At 54.7% G+C, this 15,090-nt stretch overlaps 5 protein-coding genes across 5 annotated transcripts; 4 read left to right on the top strand and 1 right to left on the bottom strand.

Annotated features, from left to right (window-relative positions):
- Positions 1–203: 203 nt before the first annotated feature.
- C7974DRAFT_103175 (maltose permease MAL61) lies at positions 204–2,221 on the top strand. The gene is made up of 2 exons (XM_046134873.1): positions 204–899; positions 949–2,221. The coding sequence occupies exons 1-2, from the start codon at positions 320–322 to the stop codon at positions 2,061–2,063; spliced, it is 1,695 nt and encodes a 564-aa protein (XP_046001478.1). The 5' UTR covers positions 204–319; the 3' UTR covers positions 2,064–2,221.
- Positions 2,222–2,872: 651 nt separating this feature from the next.
- Positions 2,873–5,287, top strand: C7974DRAFT_385521 (spindle pole body component 97). The gene is made up of 2 exons (XM_046140957.1): positions 2,873–4,784; positions 4,856–5,287. Exons 1-2 carry the CDS (start codon positions 2,997–2,999, stop codon positions 5,219–5,221), a joined length of 2,154 nt encoding a protein of 717 aa, XP_046001477.1. The 5' UTR covers positions 2,873–2,996; the 3' UTR covers positions 5,222–5,287.
- A 1,688-nt stretch (positions 5,288–6,975) lies between these two features.
- On the top strand, positions 6,976–8,622 carry C7974DRAFT_468834 (uncharacterized protein; the record flags this gene model as incomplete). The annotated part of the gene is made up of 2 exons (XM_046146409.1): positions 6,976–7,225; positions 7,272–8,622. Exon 2 carries the CDS (start codon positions 7,300–7,302, stop codon positions 8,620–8,622), a length of 1,323 nt encoding a protein of 440 aa, XP_046001476.1. The 5' UTR covers positions 6,976–7,225; positions 7,272–7,299.
- Positions 8,623–8,756: 134 nt separating this feature from the next.
- Positions 8,757–9,914, top strand: C7974DRAFT_103081 (uncharacterized protein). The gene has a single exon (XM_046134870.1). It carries the CDS (start codon positions 8,930–8,932, stop codon positions 9,626–9,628), a length of 699 nt encoding a protein of 232 aa, XP_046001475.1. The 5' UTR covers positions 8,757–8,929; the 3' UTR covers positions 9,629–9,914.
- Positions 9,914–14,873, bottom strand: C7974DRAFT_103107 (uncharacterized protein). The gene is made up of 3 exons (XM_046134871.1): positions 13,873–14,873; positions 12,562–13,811; positions 9,914–12,513 (listed from the first exon to the last, which is right to left on the bottom strand). Exons 1-3 carry the CDS (start codon positions 14,530–14,532, stop codon positions 10,200–10,202), a joined length of 4,224 nt encoding a protein of 1,407 aa, XP_046001474.1. The 5' UTR covers positions 14,533–14,873; the 3' UTR covers positions 9,914–10,199.
- Positions 14,874–15,090: the final 217 nt, after the last annotated feature.

Below are 15,090 nucleotides of genomic sequence, written 5' to 3'. Positions count from 1 at the left end.
TGGACAGCAGGCTGTCAACTAACGCCATCCAGCTGGCGCTCCACCTTTCATACCAATCACCGCCCGGTGAGTCCGCAGGAGATTAGAATCCACGAGACCAGTTGACCGCCCGCTGGAAAGCAGCGGCTCTCGACCGAAAATTTGTTTAAGTTGCAGCGCGCCGCAACCTCGACTCCCACCACCACGCCCAAGTGCAACCTTCCCCAGGTCCTGCCTCTTTGACAGCGCCCAAGTGGAGCACCGCAGGCCCCACACTCCCGTCTGCACTGCAACACCGCGGCACCGTCCACAACCCGTGCACTCGGCCCCTCCTGCCACCATGGCGGACCCCAGGGACATCCAGCCCTCATCGGCGCCCCAGCCGCTCTACGAAGACCACGAGCACCACAAAGGCGCCGCGGACAAGATCATCAACGATGCCCGCCTCGCGACCGAGAAAGAGCACAACATGACGCTATGGCAGGGCATTCGGCTCTACCCCAAGGCCATTGGCTGGTCGGTGCTGATCAGCACGTGCATCGTCATGGAGGGCTACGACGTGTGTCTGCTCAACAACTTCTTCGGGTTCCCGCAGTTCAAGGAGAAGTACGGCGAGCAGCTTGCCGACGGGTCGTGGGAGATTCCCGCGCCGTGGCAGGCTGGTCTGAGTAACGGTGTGATTGTGGGCGAGATTATTGGATTGTTTCTCAACGGCTGGATCAGTGAGGCGATTGGGTACAGGTACACCGTCATGGGCTGCTTGTTCCTGATCATCTGCTTCACGACCATCTTCTTCACGGCGCAGACCGTGGTGCATCTCCTGGTTGCTGAGATCCTGTGTGGCATCCCGTGGGGCGTATTCCAAACGCTGACCATTACGTACGCGAGTGAAGTGTGCCCGGTGGCGCTGCGTGGATACTGTAAGTTGCTCCCCTTGGGCTTTAATCGTGGCATGGCTGACGGTTCTAGTGACTACATATGTCAACTTCTGCTGGGGCCTGGGCCAGCTCATCGGCATTGGCGTGATTCGATCTATGGTCGACCGCCAGGACGAGTGGTCGTACCGCATCCCGTATGCTCTGCAGTGGATGTGGCCTGTGCCGCTCATGATTGGTGTTTTCCTGGCTCCGGAGAGCCCCTGGTGGCTCGTCCGCAAGGGCCGTCTCGAAGACGCAAAGAAATCTCTTCTCCGCCTCACCAGCCTGAATCGCGAGACTGACTTCGATGCCGAGGAGACGGTGTCTATGATGGTGCACACGACCGCCCTGGAAGAGAAGATCACCAAGGGCGCTACCTACCTCGACTGCTTCAAGGGCGTTGACCTGCGCCGCACAGAGATTGTCTGCATGGCCTGGGCTATCCAGAACTTGAGTGGTAACGCATTCTCTGGGTACTCGTCGTACTTCTTGCAGCAGGCTGGTCTCGACCCGTCCACATCCTACGACTTCGCCATGGGCCAGTACGGAATCAACATGGCCGGTGTCTTCGGCGCCTGGTTCCTGATGAAGTGCGGTATCGGACGTCGCTCGCTCTACCTCTACGGACTGTGCGGTCTCTGCACGATGCTCTTCATCATGGGCTTCCTCGGACTCGTCCCATCGGACAAGCGCGAGTCGGGCGCCATGGCCACAGGTGTCATCATGCTGGTGTGGGCACTCTTCTACCAGCTCACGGTGGGCACCGTGTGCTACTCGCTGGTCGCCGAGCTCTCGACACGCCGCCTGCAGATCAAAACGGTGGTGCTCGGACGCAACCTGTACAACATCATCGGCATCTTGACGTCGGTGCTGACGCCGTACATGCTCAACCCCGGCGAGTGGAACTGGGGCAACTACGCGGGCTTCTTCTGGGCCGGGTCGTGCTTCCTCAGCGTCGTGTACACGTTCTTCCGGCTGCCGGAGCCCAACGGCCGCAGCTTTGCGGAGCTCGACATGCTGTTTGAGCAGCGCATCCCGGCGCGCAAGTTTGCTAGCACGCAGGTCGATGTGTTTGGCGAGAATGCGCTCGAGGGCACGCATGTGTTTGAGTCGTATGAAGAGAAGGTAGATGCTGTGCACAGGACCGAATCGGTTGTCGGAGCGTAAATGCTAATGTGGTCTCAGGTGGAGGCATGACTGTCATGAGGAGGATGTTATGAGCGATGTATATGATATGCACGAGGTCTGTCACGAACACGGCCATGATGAGTTTGAGCGTTCTGTATCACGCGATAGTCACGAGTTCAATGTAACTTTTTAATTGCAACTGTATGCACGTCTTGCTTGCATGAGATTTAAGTTGGTCGGATAATCGCCGAGAGAGAAGCGGCTGAAGAAGTGTGTGTATGTACGGTAATGTGTGTATGTACGGTAGTGCTGTCATAGCCCCACTTGCGGAGCGAGCCCTCGACGCGCCGACGTCAAGGGCCGGCCGCTGCAACAACAAACAAAGTCGAACGCCGACGAGTGCGCGCAAGCAGCCCCCCCATGGAGCGCCCCGCCCTGCCATGTCCTCCCGCAACCCCGCCACGATGAAGCCGCTGTCGACGGCCGACCGCCGCTCGGCCACTGCGAACTACACCAGCGCGCGACCCCGCGTTGCCTCGGGCTCTGGCGACGGCGACGCGGCCAGGCCCTCGCACCGCAGCACGCGCTCCGGCGCCACGGGGACGGCGGCGGAGCTGAGGGAGCGGCGCACCGAGAAGCGCGAGGTGCGCGAGCGCGAGACGGAGGTGCGGCGCACGCGCAGCCCGCAGAAGCAGTCGGCCGAGCCGCGCAGCGCCCGCAGTCGCGCAGAGAAGCCGGCGCGCGACGACCGCCCGTCCAAGGCGGCGGCGTCGAAGCAGCCCGACGAGCAGCCGCCGCCGTGGGACCCCCCGCGCCCGTCTGGTGCCGCACACGACGGCGCCGCTGGCCACGCGCATCTCCGTCCCCCCGCGCGCGTCGACGGCCCCGCCCGCGCTGCAGCCGCCGCCGCTCGCGCAGCTGTCGCTGGACGCGCAGGAGAAGGCAGTGATCGAGGACCTGCTGTTCGTGTTCATGGGCTTCGAGGGCCAGTACATCCGCTTCGCCGACGCCTACAACCCGCACGACGAGAAGGCCCGCCTGCTGGGCCCGCAGTTCCAGCTGCTGCCCGGCCTGGACCCCAGTCTGACCGACCTGGCCCGCGCCATGCTGCGCACCGCCACCCACTACATTGCCGTCGAGACGTGCGTCGAGGTGCTGAGCCGCGACCAGTACGGCGCCGTCAACCACGCCCTGTGCGCCGCCGTGCGCCGCCTGCTCAAGGACTACCTGACCCTGATCGCCCAGCTGGAGCACCAGTCGCTGACCAACGGCGCCTTCACCCTGCACGTCCTGAACCTGCACATGAAGCAGACGAGCCACATGCTCTTCCAGCTGTACACCACCGCCATCGAGCTGCTCAAGGCGAACGGCATCCTGGAGGACGACAAGGACGACGAGACCGACGACGACACCAACGACTTTGAGAACATCCTCGAGTCGCTGCGCGAGGGCGGCGCCACCGTCAAGAAGATGTGCAAGGGCGGCAGCGTGCTGGGCCTGATCACCAAGCGCCTGGCGTCCATGTCTGGCGATCCTGCCGCGAGGACCCTGCTCACAACACTGCTTCGAGAGGCGAGCAGACCGTACATGGCCATGCTCAACGAGTGGCTGCACCATGGCGGCATCAAGGATCCACACGCCGAGTTTCTGGTCAAGGAGCAGCGCAGCATCAAGCGCGAGCGATTGGATCAGGACTACACAGACGAGTACTGGGAGAAGAGGTACACCATCCGAGACGCACTAGTACCGCCACAGCTGGAGGCCGTCAAGGACAAGGTGCTGCTGGCCGGCAAGTACCTCAACGTTGTGCGCGAATGCGGCGGCGTCGACGTCAGCAAGCGCGTTGAGGACGCGCCGACAAGCTTCGACGACCCACGATTCCTCGACAATGTCAACTCTGCATATGCTTCCGCCAACTCTTCGCTTCTCAATCTCCTCCTCACCACACATCAACTGCCTGCGCGACTACGCTCGCTCAAGCACTACTTCTTCCTCGACCGCTCCGACTTCTTCACCTACTTCCTCGAGATGGGCGAGCTGGAGCTCAAGAAGCCAGCAAAGCACGTCAATGTTGGCAAGCTGCAGTCGCTGCTCGACCTTGCCACTCGACACGCCGGTTCGGTGGCCGTAGAGGACCCCTACAAAGAGGACATCAAGGTCCAGATCAACGACGTCGGCCTGACAAACTGGCTGATGAAGATTGTCAACGTGCAAGGCCTCGACCAGGAAGCCGCGACGTCAATATCAAACTACACCCCCGCGAACACCGACAACATCACAAACGACAAGGACATTACGGGATACCAAGCGCTGGTATTCGACTACAACATGCCCTTCCCGCTGTCGCTCGTCGTCAGCCGCGTGACCCTCACCCGCTACCAGCTGCTCTTCCGCTTCCTGCTCAGCCTGAAGCACCTCGAAACCGACCTGGCCAAGTGCTGGGGCGAGCAAGGCAAGAACTCGATGTGGAAGCACCGCTCCAAGAACCCGCGCATCGAGCAGTGGAAGCGCCGCGCCTGGACGCTGCGCGCCCGCATGATGGTCTTTGTGCAGCAGCTCACCTACTACTGCACCGCCGAGGTCATCGAGCCCAACTGGGTGTCTCTCATGTCGCGCTTGCGCGAAGAGGGCAAGGCGAGCAAGGCCCCCGGTGCCGGCGAGGGCGTCAAGCGCACCGTCGACGAGCTGATGCAAGACCACGTCGACTTCCTCGCGACGTGTCTGAAGGAGTGCATGCTGACCAACAGCAAGCTGCTCAAGGTGCGCCCCCCACATATCCCCCACACGCACCCCTTGACCACTTCCAACTAACCCCCCCCCCCCCCCCGCAGATCAACAACAAAATAATGTCCACCTGCAACATGTTCGCCACCTTCACCTACTCGCTCTCGCGCTACCTGATCACCAGCGACCCGCACCTCGTCGCCTCGGTCAACGCCACCCTGTCCCCCTCCCCGGGCGACGCCACCTCCTCCCGCCACGCCCACGCCGTCTTCGACCCCCACCGCCTCGACAAGATGTTCGACATGCTGACCAAGTACGAGGACAGCTTTACGCGCCATCTGAAGATTCTGCTGGATACGCTGAATTATCTGGCGGCCACGGAGACGGTGGTTTTTCTGCAGCTGTGTGCTAGGTTGGCGAGTGCGGGGGAGGGGTTGGGTGGGCTGGGCGGGCTGGTGGGGGTTGGTGTGTAGTGAGAATCCAGGGAGGTGGAAGTCAAGGGGGCAGACGTCAGATGTCAGATGTTAGATTTTGGATGTTGGAATCGACTAGCGAACGGCGAACGGCGTTTATGCACTCAAAAGGAAAGAGTGTTCAGGCACAGCGTCAATCTGTTTTGTTTTCTGGCTCTGGCGCCCGAAATCAGTCTCATGGAGTCGCCGTTGCGAGGCTGTTGAGTCGCTCGAAGCGCGTTATCAATGCGATATGCAAGTTCCTGCAGGCGAAAACGTGTCGACTCGCGCACTCACTCCTCCTCGTTCATCAGTAATCCCTTCTGCGTGTTCATGTCCACGCACACCCATACCCATCACCCCGCTCAAAGCCTCTAGCTGCCGCGCTCCCCGGTAGTTCTCCGCTCCTGGCACGCGTAGTAGCACACGCCCGCCGCCTCACTGCTACAACACTGCTATACCGCCGCCGTACGCTGATCTATCTCCAACGCTGACGCAAGCGAGTAGGTCCGTGACACCAGCAATTATAATCTAGGCACGAAGTCGACTTTGCAGGCTTGGAGTCGCAGTGGACGGGTCCGTTTCCCAGAGCCTCTGGTTTCAGGTTCTGCGGCGGGGGTGCAGGGGGTTGCGTTGGTAAAGTGCGGGTTGGAAGCGGAGTGAGTGGAGACGATAAACGTTGATGGTGGGCGTTCGTGTTGAGAGTTCATGGTTCTGGGTGCGTGGTATGGAGAGCAGATGGAGGTAGGTCGTGATGCGTACTCGCGGCGCTGGGGATCAGGGGGCGCAGGCGCAAAACGGAGGCGCGGCGACGCGTGGACTCATTAGACTGGCGGGTTTCTGGGTCCTGTCACGTTCTTTTGGGCTGCGTGAAGGACGCTCTGGTGCGCTGGGGTTGGCGGGTGGAGTGGCTCATCTGCCTCGCTGGGTTTTGCCAAAGGGCGAGTCCTCGCTGGTTCAGACTCGGCGGCTGCTAAAGCTGTCTTTGTGTGGCAGCCCTACTTACCGCTTGCTCACGGTGATCCCTCATGCAAAAGGGGAGGAGATCAACCTATTCGGGAGAGGAAATTGTGCTGCTTAGTCTATGTCTATGTGGTCTTCTCTGAAAGTTTTCATTAACGAGGGTATAAAGCACGAGACCCATCGAAATACCGCGCATCACGAGGGAACGAAGACAGCTCACAATCAGATTCTAACAGGCGATGACTACAAGATTCCAATACCCACAGGCAGATTCTGACAGACTACCCGCCCGTGGCTTTGTGTTCAATAGGTAGGCAGGCTAGGCACTACTGCTATCAACTGCCTTCTGTATACCCAGCGGTTGGAGGCGCACGGAAACTTGGTCTGCTAGATAGGGATGTAGTCTACGAGGCGATTCCATATTGCCTGCTCCATGGAGAATGAAGGTTTGTGAGGAGTATGCTGGCGAGGCGAATGCTCGTGTCTTGCTTCCAGCCTCGTTCCTTCTTCTGGGACGTGTACATACGCGGGTCCCGGTGTATGTAGCTGACTGGTTGTCTAGGGCGGCTCTAAGAGGCGTGCTGTTTTTTTCTGGCTAATCGTGGTGCAACCGCCGATCCCGTAGTATGTTACACATGTAGCTGCGCGGCTGAGTACAATTGGTTGGCGTACTGTAACCTCAGCCTGGTTCTGCCCCTCTATCGGTTGTGGAACTTTATCTTTGCGTAGTACAGCAGGCTTGTGGGAAGCACACTAAACTCTCATGCGATAAGTAGCGAGGCACAGCACTTTTATTTCTGTCAGGCCAGCAAGGCTGAGCATGTAGAGGGCATGTATACACGTTGATCACAGCAGCGTCAAGGTGGACTGCTGATTGGCTCAGTGTAGAGCGGGCGTCAGCATTCCAGTTGGAAATAGAAACATCTACTGCCATGACATATGTTTTGGCCTGTTGGCCTTGCCAGAAATAAAGGTGCTGTCAAGTTTTCCGTTTTTGCGATAAATCTCCCGAGCAGCGCCGTCGCATGCAATTTTGCTCAACCGCTATCGATGATTCCAGCTGTAAGGAATTCCTATCTAGTTTGATGTTGAATACTGACGTGTTTAGGCTTCAAGCTAGATGCTCGCCACAAATAATGCCAAAAGGAAGCCACCGTCGGCGTTCGGGCCGCCAGTACCGTATCTGGGGCCCTTGGAAATATGAGATAGCCTCAGTACTTCTCTCCGTGGGACTCAACATCGCCATTGCTGTGTTGTTGGCTCAGTTCGATACTCAGACCGTGCCCGACTGGGGTCAATACTTGAACCTCAACGCGCTGCTTGCTCTCCTGTCTACTTTCCTACGAGCAACTTTGGTGATCATCATCTCGCAGGTTGTATCGCAGAGGAAGTGGATGTGGTTCTCCGATCAAAAGCGTCCATTAGCCGATCTCGAGATATTCGATGCTGGTAGCCGTGGCACTCTGGGAGCAATGAGTCTTATCTTCAAAGTTCTTTGGAGAGACCCCGTTACTGTTATCGCTGGAAGTACTGTTGCAGTCTCTTTCCTGGTCGGACCTTTCGTACAGCAGGCCAGTCGCACGCAGGACTGTTTATTCCCAGCTCTGGAGTTGAACGCTTCCATACCGTACGCTCATAACGTTCCTAGACGCAAGGGCTTCTTTGAATGTGACTTTAGCTCTGGCGAATGTTACGGCGGTGCATTGGATACGTTTGTGTCGCCTGACCTCTATGCAGCCATCATATCTGCTGTGTCGTTACCTTATGGAATGGAGAATCAGATACACGCCGACTGCGCTACAGGCAACTGTACCTTCACACATAACAACGTTTCTTTCATTTCGACACAGATGAGACAGCAGGATCTCAACGAAGACAGCACGCACTCTACCGTGGGAGTGTGTAACAAGTGCACAGACGTCACATCTCTCTTGCAGATGCGCAATATCACGGACTTCACGGTTGAGCATGTCGAGTATTCTCTCCCTACCAGCCCGTGGAGGCTTAATGTAACACCACAGTATGAGGTCGACAGATTCAGAAGTTGGGGTGCACCTGTCACCATCAATTCGTCACGAACCCTTGACTGGATGGGTGACTTACTGAACACTGAAGCGAAAGCTGCCGCGAGATCGGCCTACGTCAACGTCACAGTTCTTGCAACCGACATCCAAGATCGTCCTGCAACTGCTTTAGTCTGCAGTCTATATCCATGTGTACGCACCTACGCCACTTCCGTCACCAAGAGCACCTTTTCCGAGAAATTGGTAGAAATGGAAGTGATGCAATTGGATGTGACGCCATCTCTCACGCGCTCCTCCGACTCGAGTCTAGATCTATGGAACTGGGCGCAAGAAGCTTCTACTCTCGATCGCATGCCGGGGACACCAGACTTCGTAGTCGTAAAATCTCCATGTCAATATCAAGGACACACATTCAGCATCTCCGATGAGCAGTAACGCCGCACTGATCATGATTATATCACGCTCAACCTGCTGGATTTTTCCAAGGACGAATTTCAGGACATGATTCGCAACATCACAGCCCCTAATGCTTGTGTTTACCGTCAAAAGAGATCTTTCGCCAATGCGATTGCTAGTTTACTCATCGAGAACATCTTCACCGGTACATGCACAACACAAAAGAAGTATCGACAATGTGGCAAGGTGATATCAGATCGTAGGACTGATCCGATGGCAGTAACGGGTTGGTTCAGAATACGTACTGAACTCACTTTACAATGACGGTAATACGACGATTCCGCTCATGAACAGCTGGTTTGAGGCATTTGCCACTGCTATGACGAACAGATTCCGGACTGAGTACGGAAGTGCTCACTGGGATAAGAAAAGCTGGGAGATTCAGACTTTGCCTCTGGATACTACCCAAGGAATTGCGTGGAGGGATTCAGTTTGCGTCGCTATGCATTGGCGATGGCTACTCCTGCCCTGGGTGCTAACACTTGTGGCAACTGGCCTCCTAGCGTGGACTCTCCTGTCGGATTGGCAAGAGCGGCATGATCGGCCAGTGTGGAAGGAGAGCATTCTACCGCTCATCCTTTACGGTAGCAGAATTCTGGGGAAAGAACACGAAAGCTCGCCGCCAGACATTCATCAGCAAAATGCGGTAGACGTTGCGGATGAATCCGGCGAGAAAGACGAACGACTTATGGAAATTGATGAAATGACAAACGTCAGTAAGGAGATCGCAGTAAGAATGCAGTGGGCAGATAACTTGGAGACTGAGATTGAGGAAAGTCTCGACGGCTCGACTTCTGTTCTGGAGCAGGATCGATTGTCATTGCGGTCGAGACGTAGCCACGTGATGCAGCAGACAACACCTCAACCGTCAGCAGATTTGGGCGAGTATAGAAGCGTTTCTGACATGGATGATGCGTCAACTGTCGGCTCGGGAAATAGTCGAGTCGAATCGCTTACAACGCTTCAACACAGCCCGAACAGGTAGACAGATGGTGACGCCCGTTATTCCCTGGTGGCAGTCATTGCGGGCTATCGTTCTACGTCTCTTCATCTTCGACGATGCGGACGTCTTCCTCGCGTTATCAAGCGTCTGGAATGCAATTGCCGATGGTTTAATGTAGGGTGCTGTAGTGTATGCGCATCAATATACATACTCTCGCCGTCTAGCACCTTCAAACTCATTGTCATGCTCAAAGAGCTATTATGACAAAGATTTGGGCAGTCACAACTCACGAACCTAGCAGGCAGGCGCCAGACAATAAGTATAAGCAGAAAGCTTTTTCTTGTAGTTTCAAGCTTTAGAATGTTGTATTATGCCTCCCTTCTAGGTTCGTAATTTGTGAGTACTTAAGTCCTGTTGCAATGGCTCTTTGAGTGTAGGACAATCCGTTCTGTAACGCCTTTGCGGACGGCGTCGATGCACTGGGCTGGTGTTGGAGAACATCAAGCCTCAATATGTGTGTGGCGTTCATGGATCAGACCTCAGGCAGCTCAGATACTTTGGAGTATAAGACTCAATGAAAGTTCCCTACCAGCCAGATTCTACCCTGATAGCTTCACAACGCAGCATGTACACACTCGAACAGTCGAGCCAGTAGGAAATATAGGGCGAAAAATACCAGTAGCAGGACAATTGGACCCAATTTATTCCTCTCATCAATCACCGGAAGAGTCGAAGCGCGTGGAATGACCTCTAGCCTGTACTCAACTGCGATTCTCTTTGCTTCCTCCTTGTTGCCAATCATCTCGCACGCTTCTCGCAATATATGTGCGCACACGCGCACGTGACCGTCGAAAACCAAGCCTTCAGGGCGTCCGTATCGTGCTTTACTGTCCTCGAGTGCGCAATGTAGTACATTGAAGGCTTGTGCGTTGACTTCGTCGGTGTTCTCGGCATGGAGCTTTAGTCGTGCAAAAGCCAGGCTGCATTTGAGACCCCACATTCTCAACTCGCTGACTCCTGATCGTCCTGACAACGGTGAGCTAGTGAGCTCTGTGTAAATGTGAATACCCCTTTTGATAGAGATAGTGTCGTCCATTCTGCACAGAACATCAGCCAGGTCTTCGTCTTGCTTCGATAGCCATTCGTATTCGTTTGGAAGTTGCTGTTCCGTTACCGTCCTCGCAGTGAAGAGTAAATCTCTTGCGGTGCAAAGAGCCTGCGTTTTCTCTTTTGGTACTTCGGTTCGTTTCGCTATGGCGACATGATAACGAGCCTTTGCAATGGACTTGGCGATGGCGAGCTTTATCTCAATCGTCTGGGTTGGGAAGTGACGATCGTGGGGGCACATCCATGGCACGGCCCAGTCACAAAGTCCTTGCGTGCAGTTTCGAGATACAATGGGTTTCCCAAGCCTTGCAGTCATGTTGACTTCTCGCAGTCTTTCGATGACTGCTCGAGCTTGTTCCGGCTGTCCGCACTTGCTATGCCAGTTGGCCAAATCCAGTAGGCACCACCATTCTTGCTCATGATTACGTGTTTGCTGCGTTATGGACAATCGATATAAGCGCTCGAGTGCTTCAGCCCCGTCGGAGTGAAGTTTTGGGTCTCGACTTGCAAGCGGGGGGGACGTATAGGCTTTGCAGAGGTAACGTATCAGCTGTGGCCGCCACTCGGATCCCTTGTATACCGTTTTCAAGCATTCGAGTACGCATGCTGCATCCTCGTAGCGACCATCCTCCAGGTACACTTGCGAGAACGTGATGACCGAGCGAGCCATGTTGTAAGAGCACGATAGCTCAGGAGCTTGTAAGCCAATCTGGTTGAAGTATTCCTTGGAAAAGTCCAGAAAGTATTCGAAGTGTTGCAATAAGGGTAGCTTTTGAAAGTACGATGAAGTTCCGACTCCAAAGGTCTCGGCTGATTGCAGCTTGTTGTCGTTGTACTCGTGAAGGATCATGCAAAGAGCGTTGTCTTGGAGTTTCAACAACGCACGAAGACCAAAGTGAGTGAAAGTCCATTGGCGCATCAGTGACTGGATGGTTTTGTGTACTCTGAATGTCTCAGGAGCTGTTCCGGCCACAAGGAAGGAGCAATTCTTTAGCCGTCCGACAAGTTCACGAAGAACGAACTCCTTTGCATACTTTTGTCGTAGGAGTGCGAGATTAATGTTGTCCTTGTCGAGAAACGAGACTTCTCCCAGGAGTTTCAATGCTCCGCTGCTCCAACGACGGGACTCTTTCGAGGTCGGTCCTCCAGACATACCGCGATCAGACAATGGTGCGAAAAAAGAGTTGTTGCGCGTCAGATTGGTGAATACTTTCTCAGGAAGGGCGAGATTCCTACGCGGGGCATCCAAAACGCTGGGAAGCTCATGTGCGGACATGTTGAACTCAGAGAAGTACTTGACTAGGAATCGAACACAAGCTGGTGATGGAAGAGCATCGAGAAGCTCGTCGATTGTGTTCGAATCGTGTACAGGCCAATTGCCGCTGAGCATGTTGAACATTGTGCGCAGATCGCTCGTCGGTAATTGTTCTATGTGGAAACAACATCTCATCATGCCCACCATGCCTTGCGGGAACAGACTGTCTAGATCCGTAAGTACGGCTCTGTCTCTCGTGGTGATGAGTATCTGTCCGCTGAACTTGGGTATGAACTGGACCAGATCCTGAGCGAAATTGTTGTTGTTAAGGTCATCTATTACGACCATCCACGGCCCACTTTCTGCATTGCATAACCAGGTCTGCACGTTCTTGTAGATATCTTCTTGGCTGGATGCGACTAGCCCTATCGCTCGTGCAATGTTGCGTATCGAGTCCTCAAATCGAGCTTTGGTGGCAGCATCAACCCAGAATGTATGCTTCCTGTCTGATTCGAATCGCGGATTCCGAAGCCTCGCGGCATAGTGGTAGGCTAAATGTGATTTACTACCGCACCGCGTTAGCATCGAACGTAGCTTGAAATCTTCAACGTACCCTATTCCGCCCAGTCCCCAGAGTCCAATGCAGTTGGAGGTACCAAACCCTGCATCGATCTGAGCATCGGTCTCAAGGCGCCCATAGAATGGACTCTTCTCAAAGATCTCAGCGCTTGAGCATTTTTCCAAGGTAGATAAGTACGTCCCTGTGTTGACCCGCTTCACGGCTAGTTGTTGTGTCGCTTGAGGCCGGCCATCAGACCATCCATGTTCCTCAAGAATGTCCAGTTGCCAATCTTTCCCCAATTCTCGGGCACGCGTCTGGGGATTGTGAGTATCACTGGAGCCATTCCTATTTTCCTTGGGACGCTGCACGACATTGCGGCGAAAGTAGTCGCGCAACTCTTGCCGCGTCAAGCCGGGGTTTGCTTGCTGATATAGGTCCATGTGAACCTCCCAGACGAAAATCCTCTGTGCTTTCGAGACTAGCATTTCGGATACTAAATGGAGGACCTTTCGAAAATCGGCGTCCACGTTACTTCCAGATTCGATTTGGTCCATCCAGTCTTTGATGACTTGCTGGTTCCCTTTGAACGGGGCATGGTCTGATTGGGAGGAACTAGACCTATCAGCGTTTGCCAGCGAGGAGGCTGCTTGGCGCCGACGTTCCCTAAATTCATGGATGCCTTCGTCTGCCCATCCAAACTTCCACACAGTTGCTAACTCTAGGATTATGCATCCAAGTGACCAGACATCGAAGGGTCGTCCGTGACTTTCCGTGCCGTTCTCGATGTACTCAGGCGGCTGATAGTCGGGGGTGCCGAACCGGTTGTTTGGGCCTTGCGCAGTGCTGCTCTCGGTGTAATACTTCAGGCGTGCCATACCAAAGTCGCAGATCTTCCATGTACCCGGGTGACTGTCAAAGAACAGAATATTACCTGGCTTAAGGTCATGGTGGAAAGCCACCTCCCCATGCTCGTCAGTCCTGTGTATGACCATCACGGCTTCTGTAATATCTCCGATGCTCTTCATCACAAATTTTTGCCTCTCCAACTCATTCTCCAGGGTTGGAGGTGCAGATTTCCTCTCAAACCATCCTTCCATCGTCGAATTCCCATATTGAAAGAACATGTGAAGACATTCAACAGGTTCGTCTCGAGCCCAGGGTCGCTCGCGTCCAGCAAAGAAGCTTGTGTGAAATTTGACGATGTTCCAGTGAGTGCGTGATTTGATCGTCTCGACTTCTTTTCTTGCTGCTGCGCGGGTTGTTCGGTCCAATCTTGCTTCTTTCCATGCCACAAAACTACCCTGCTCTTCCATTAGCCACATAAAATTAGAAATGGAAATGGAGTCATGTGTTCAGACGGACCTCCTCGTAACTGTGATCTTCCTCCAGTTTCAAATGTCCAGGGGCGATCTTGACTTTATACACTTCGCCATACCCCCCTTCTCCAATCGTCACGGGGTCCTCTGCGAAGGGAAATCGGAAGTGTCCGACCGGGAAAATTTCGCAAGCATTCGATCGTAGGACCGGAGGGACGTACCATTGCTTTTCGTAGATCTCTTCTGCATACTCACTCAGATATTTGACAGAGCGAAGGTAGTCCTTGGTACAGTATGGAAGATCTTCTCGATGAGTCCTATGGCCTTCCCAGATACTGTCTGTGACCGGAGTTTCTCCATAGAGTAACGGGATGATGAGTTGTGGCTGGTCAATCAGCTGCAGTATCGTGTAAAGTTTAGGGGTTCGCGATCGCACGTCTTCCTCAAGCTGCTCAAGCGTGAAATTGGGAAAACGATTTTCATCGCCCATGTTTCTCACTGCCTCCCAGTCCTTCTCCAGGCTTTTCTTCAATTTTGAAGGCTTGGACAAGCTGAAAAGCCTGGTGATGAACCCCATGGATATGAACTTTGCGTCACGCTTAGTATTTCCATAACCTGATCGGTCCAGCTCTTGCTTTAGTTCCCACTTGAGATCAGTTAAAGGCGCAGCACCCCCAGGATGAGTCCGTCTCTTCCTCTTCGGCATGGTCGATATGTACTGTTATCGTGGGTGTGTAACAGGGCTATAGAGGATCGCGTGAATTGGCTCGATACGATACAGTTGCGCCAGGTCAACGGAATACCTGGAACATGGATCTTGTCTTCCGTCAGTCGGTAGAAAACCGGAATTGCGGTCGCTTCCTTGCGATGGACTTAATGCTCCAGCAGCGTTGTCTCAGCCTCGCCAGTGTGGATGCCTCAGCCTTGTGAGCAGCCCTCCTGCGGCCAGGAGGTTGTCAGCAAATTAATGGTGCGTCAGCCACCTTCGCCGTGATTGGGTGAAAGATCCAATCCTACTCTTTCCGCAACTATTTGCCCCAGAATACCTGCAGGCAGTGGTTGGGGCCTCCCACGTGCCTCGTATGACATGCAGCGCCCTTTGAGAGCCCGAACGCCGACCGGAGTCCTGATCAGAATGCACAGCTCTCCAGCCCAAGGCTGAGAGATTCTTGCGCATTCTTGTAATGTGGCCAAAAGAAGCCAAGTAACCCCAGTTGCAGGATTGATCCCGCAGTAGAGGACACAGCTTTTTCTTCAAAATCTA

This window comes from Boeremia exigua (assembly GCF_020726555.1).
Source record: "Boeremia exigua strain MPI-SDFR-AT-0100 chromosome Unknown C7974scaffold_2, whole genome shotgun sequence".
Lineage (NCBI taxonomy): Eukaryota > Fungi > Ascomycota > Dothideomycetes > Pleosporales > Didymellaceae > Boeremia > Boeremia exigua.
The sequence above is the reverse complement of the archived record's forward strand: the minus strand, read 5'-3'. Positions and strand labels throughout refer to the sequence as shown.

Bases quoted from the DNA above. Each gene is read 5' to 3' on its own strand.
- C7974DRAFT_385521 (XM_046140957.1), top strand. From the start codon at position 2,997: ATGGGCTTCGAGGGCCAGTACATCCGCTTCGCCGACGCCTACAACCCG. The intron at 4,785-4,855 runs GTGCGCCCCCCA...CCCCCCCCGCAG, and splicing joins CCAACAGCAAGCTGCTCAAG to ATCAACAACAAAATAATGTC.
- C7974DRAFT_103081 (XM_046134870.1), top strand. From the start codon at position 8,930: ATGAACAGCTGGTTTGAGGCATTTGCCACTGCTATGACGAACAGATTC.
- C7974DRAFT_103175 (XM_046134873.1), top strand. From the start codon at position 320: ATGGCGGACCCCAGGGACATCCAGCCCTCATCGGCGCCCCAGCCGCTC. The intron at 900-948 runs GTAAGTTGCTCC...TGACGGTTCTAG, and splicing joins GGTGGCGCTGCGTGGATACT to TGACTACATATGTCAACTTC.
- C7974DRAFT_103107 (XM_046134871.1), bottom strand. From the start codon at position 14,532: ATGCCGAAGAGGAAGAGACGGACTCATCCTGGGGGTGCTGCGCCTTTA. The intron at 13,812-13,872 runs GTCCGTCTGAAC...ATGGAAGAGCAG, and splicing joins AAGATCACAGTTACGAGGAG to GGTAGTTTTGTGGCATGGAA. The intron at 12,514-12,561 runs GTACGTTGAAGA...GCGGTGCGGTAG, and splicing joins TGGGGACTGGGCGGAATAGG to TAAATCACATTTAGCCTACC.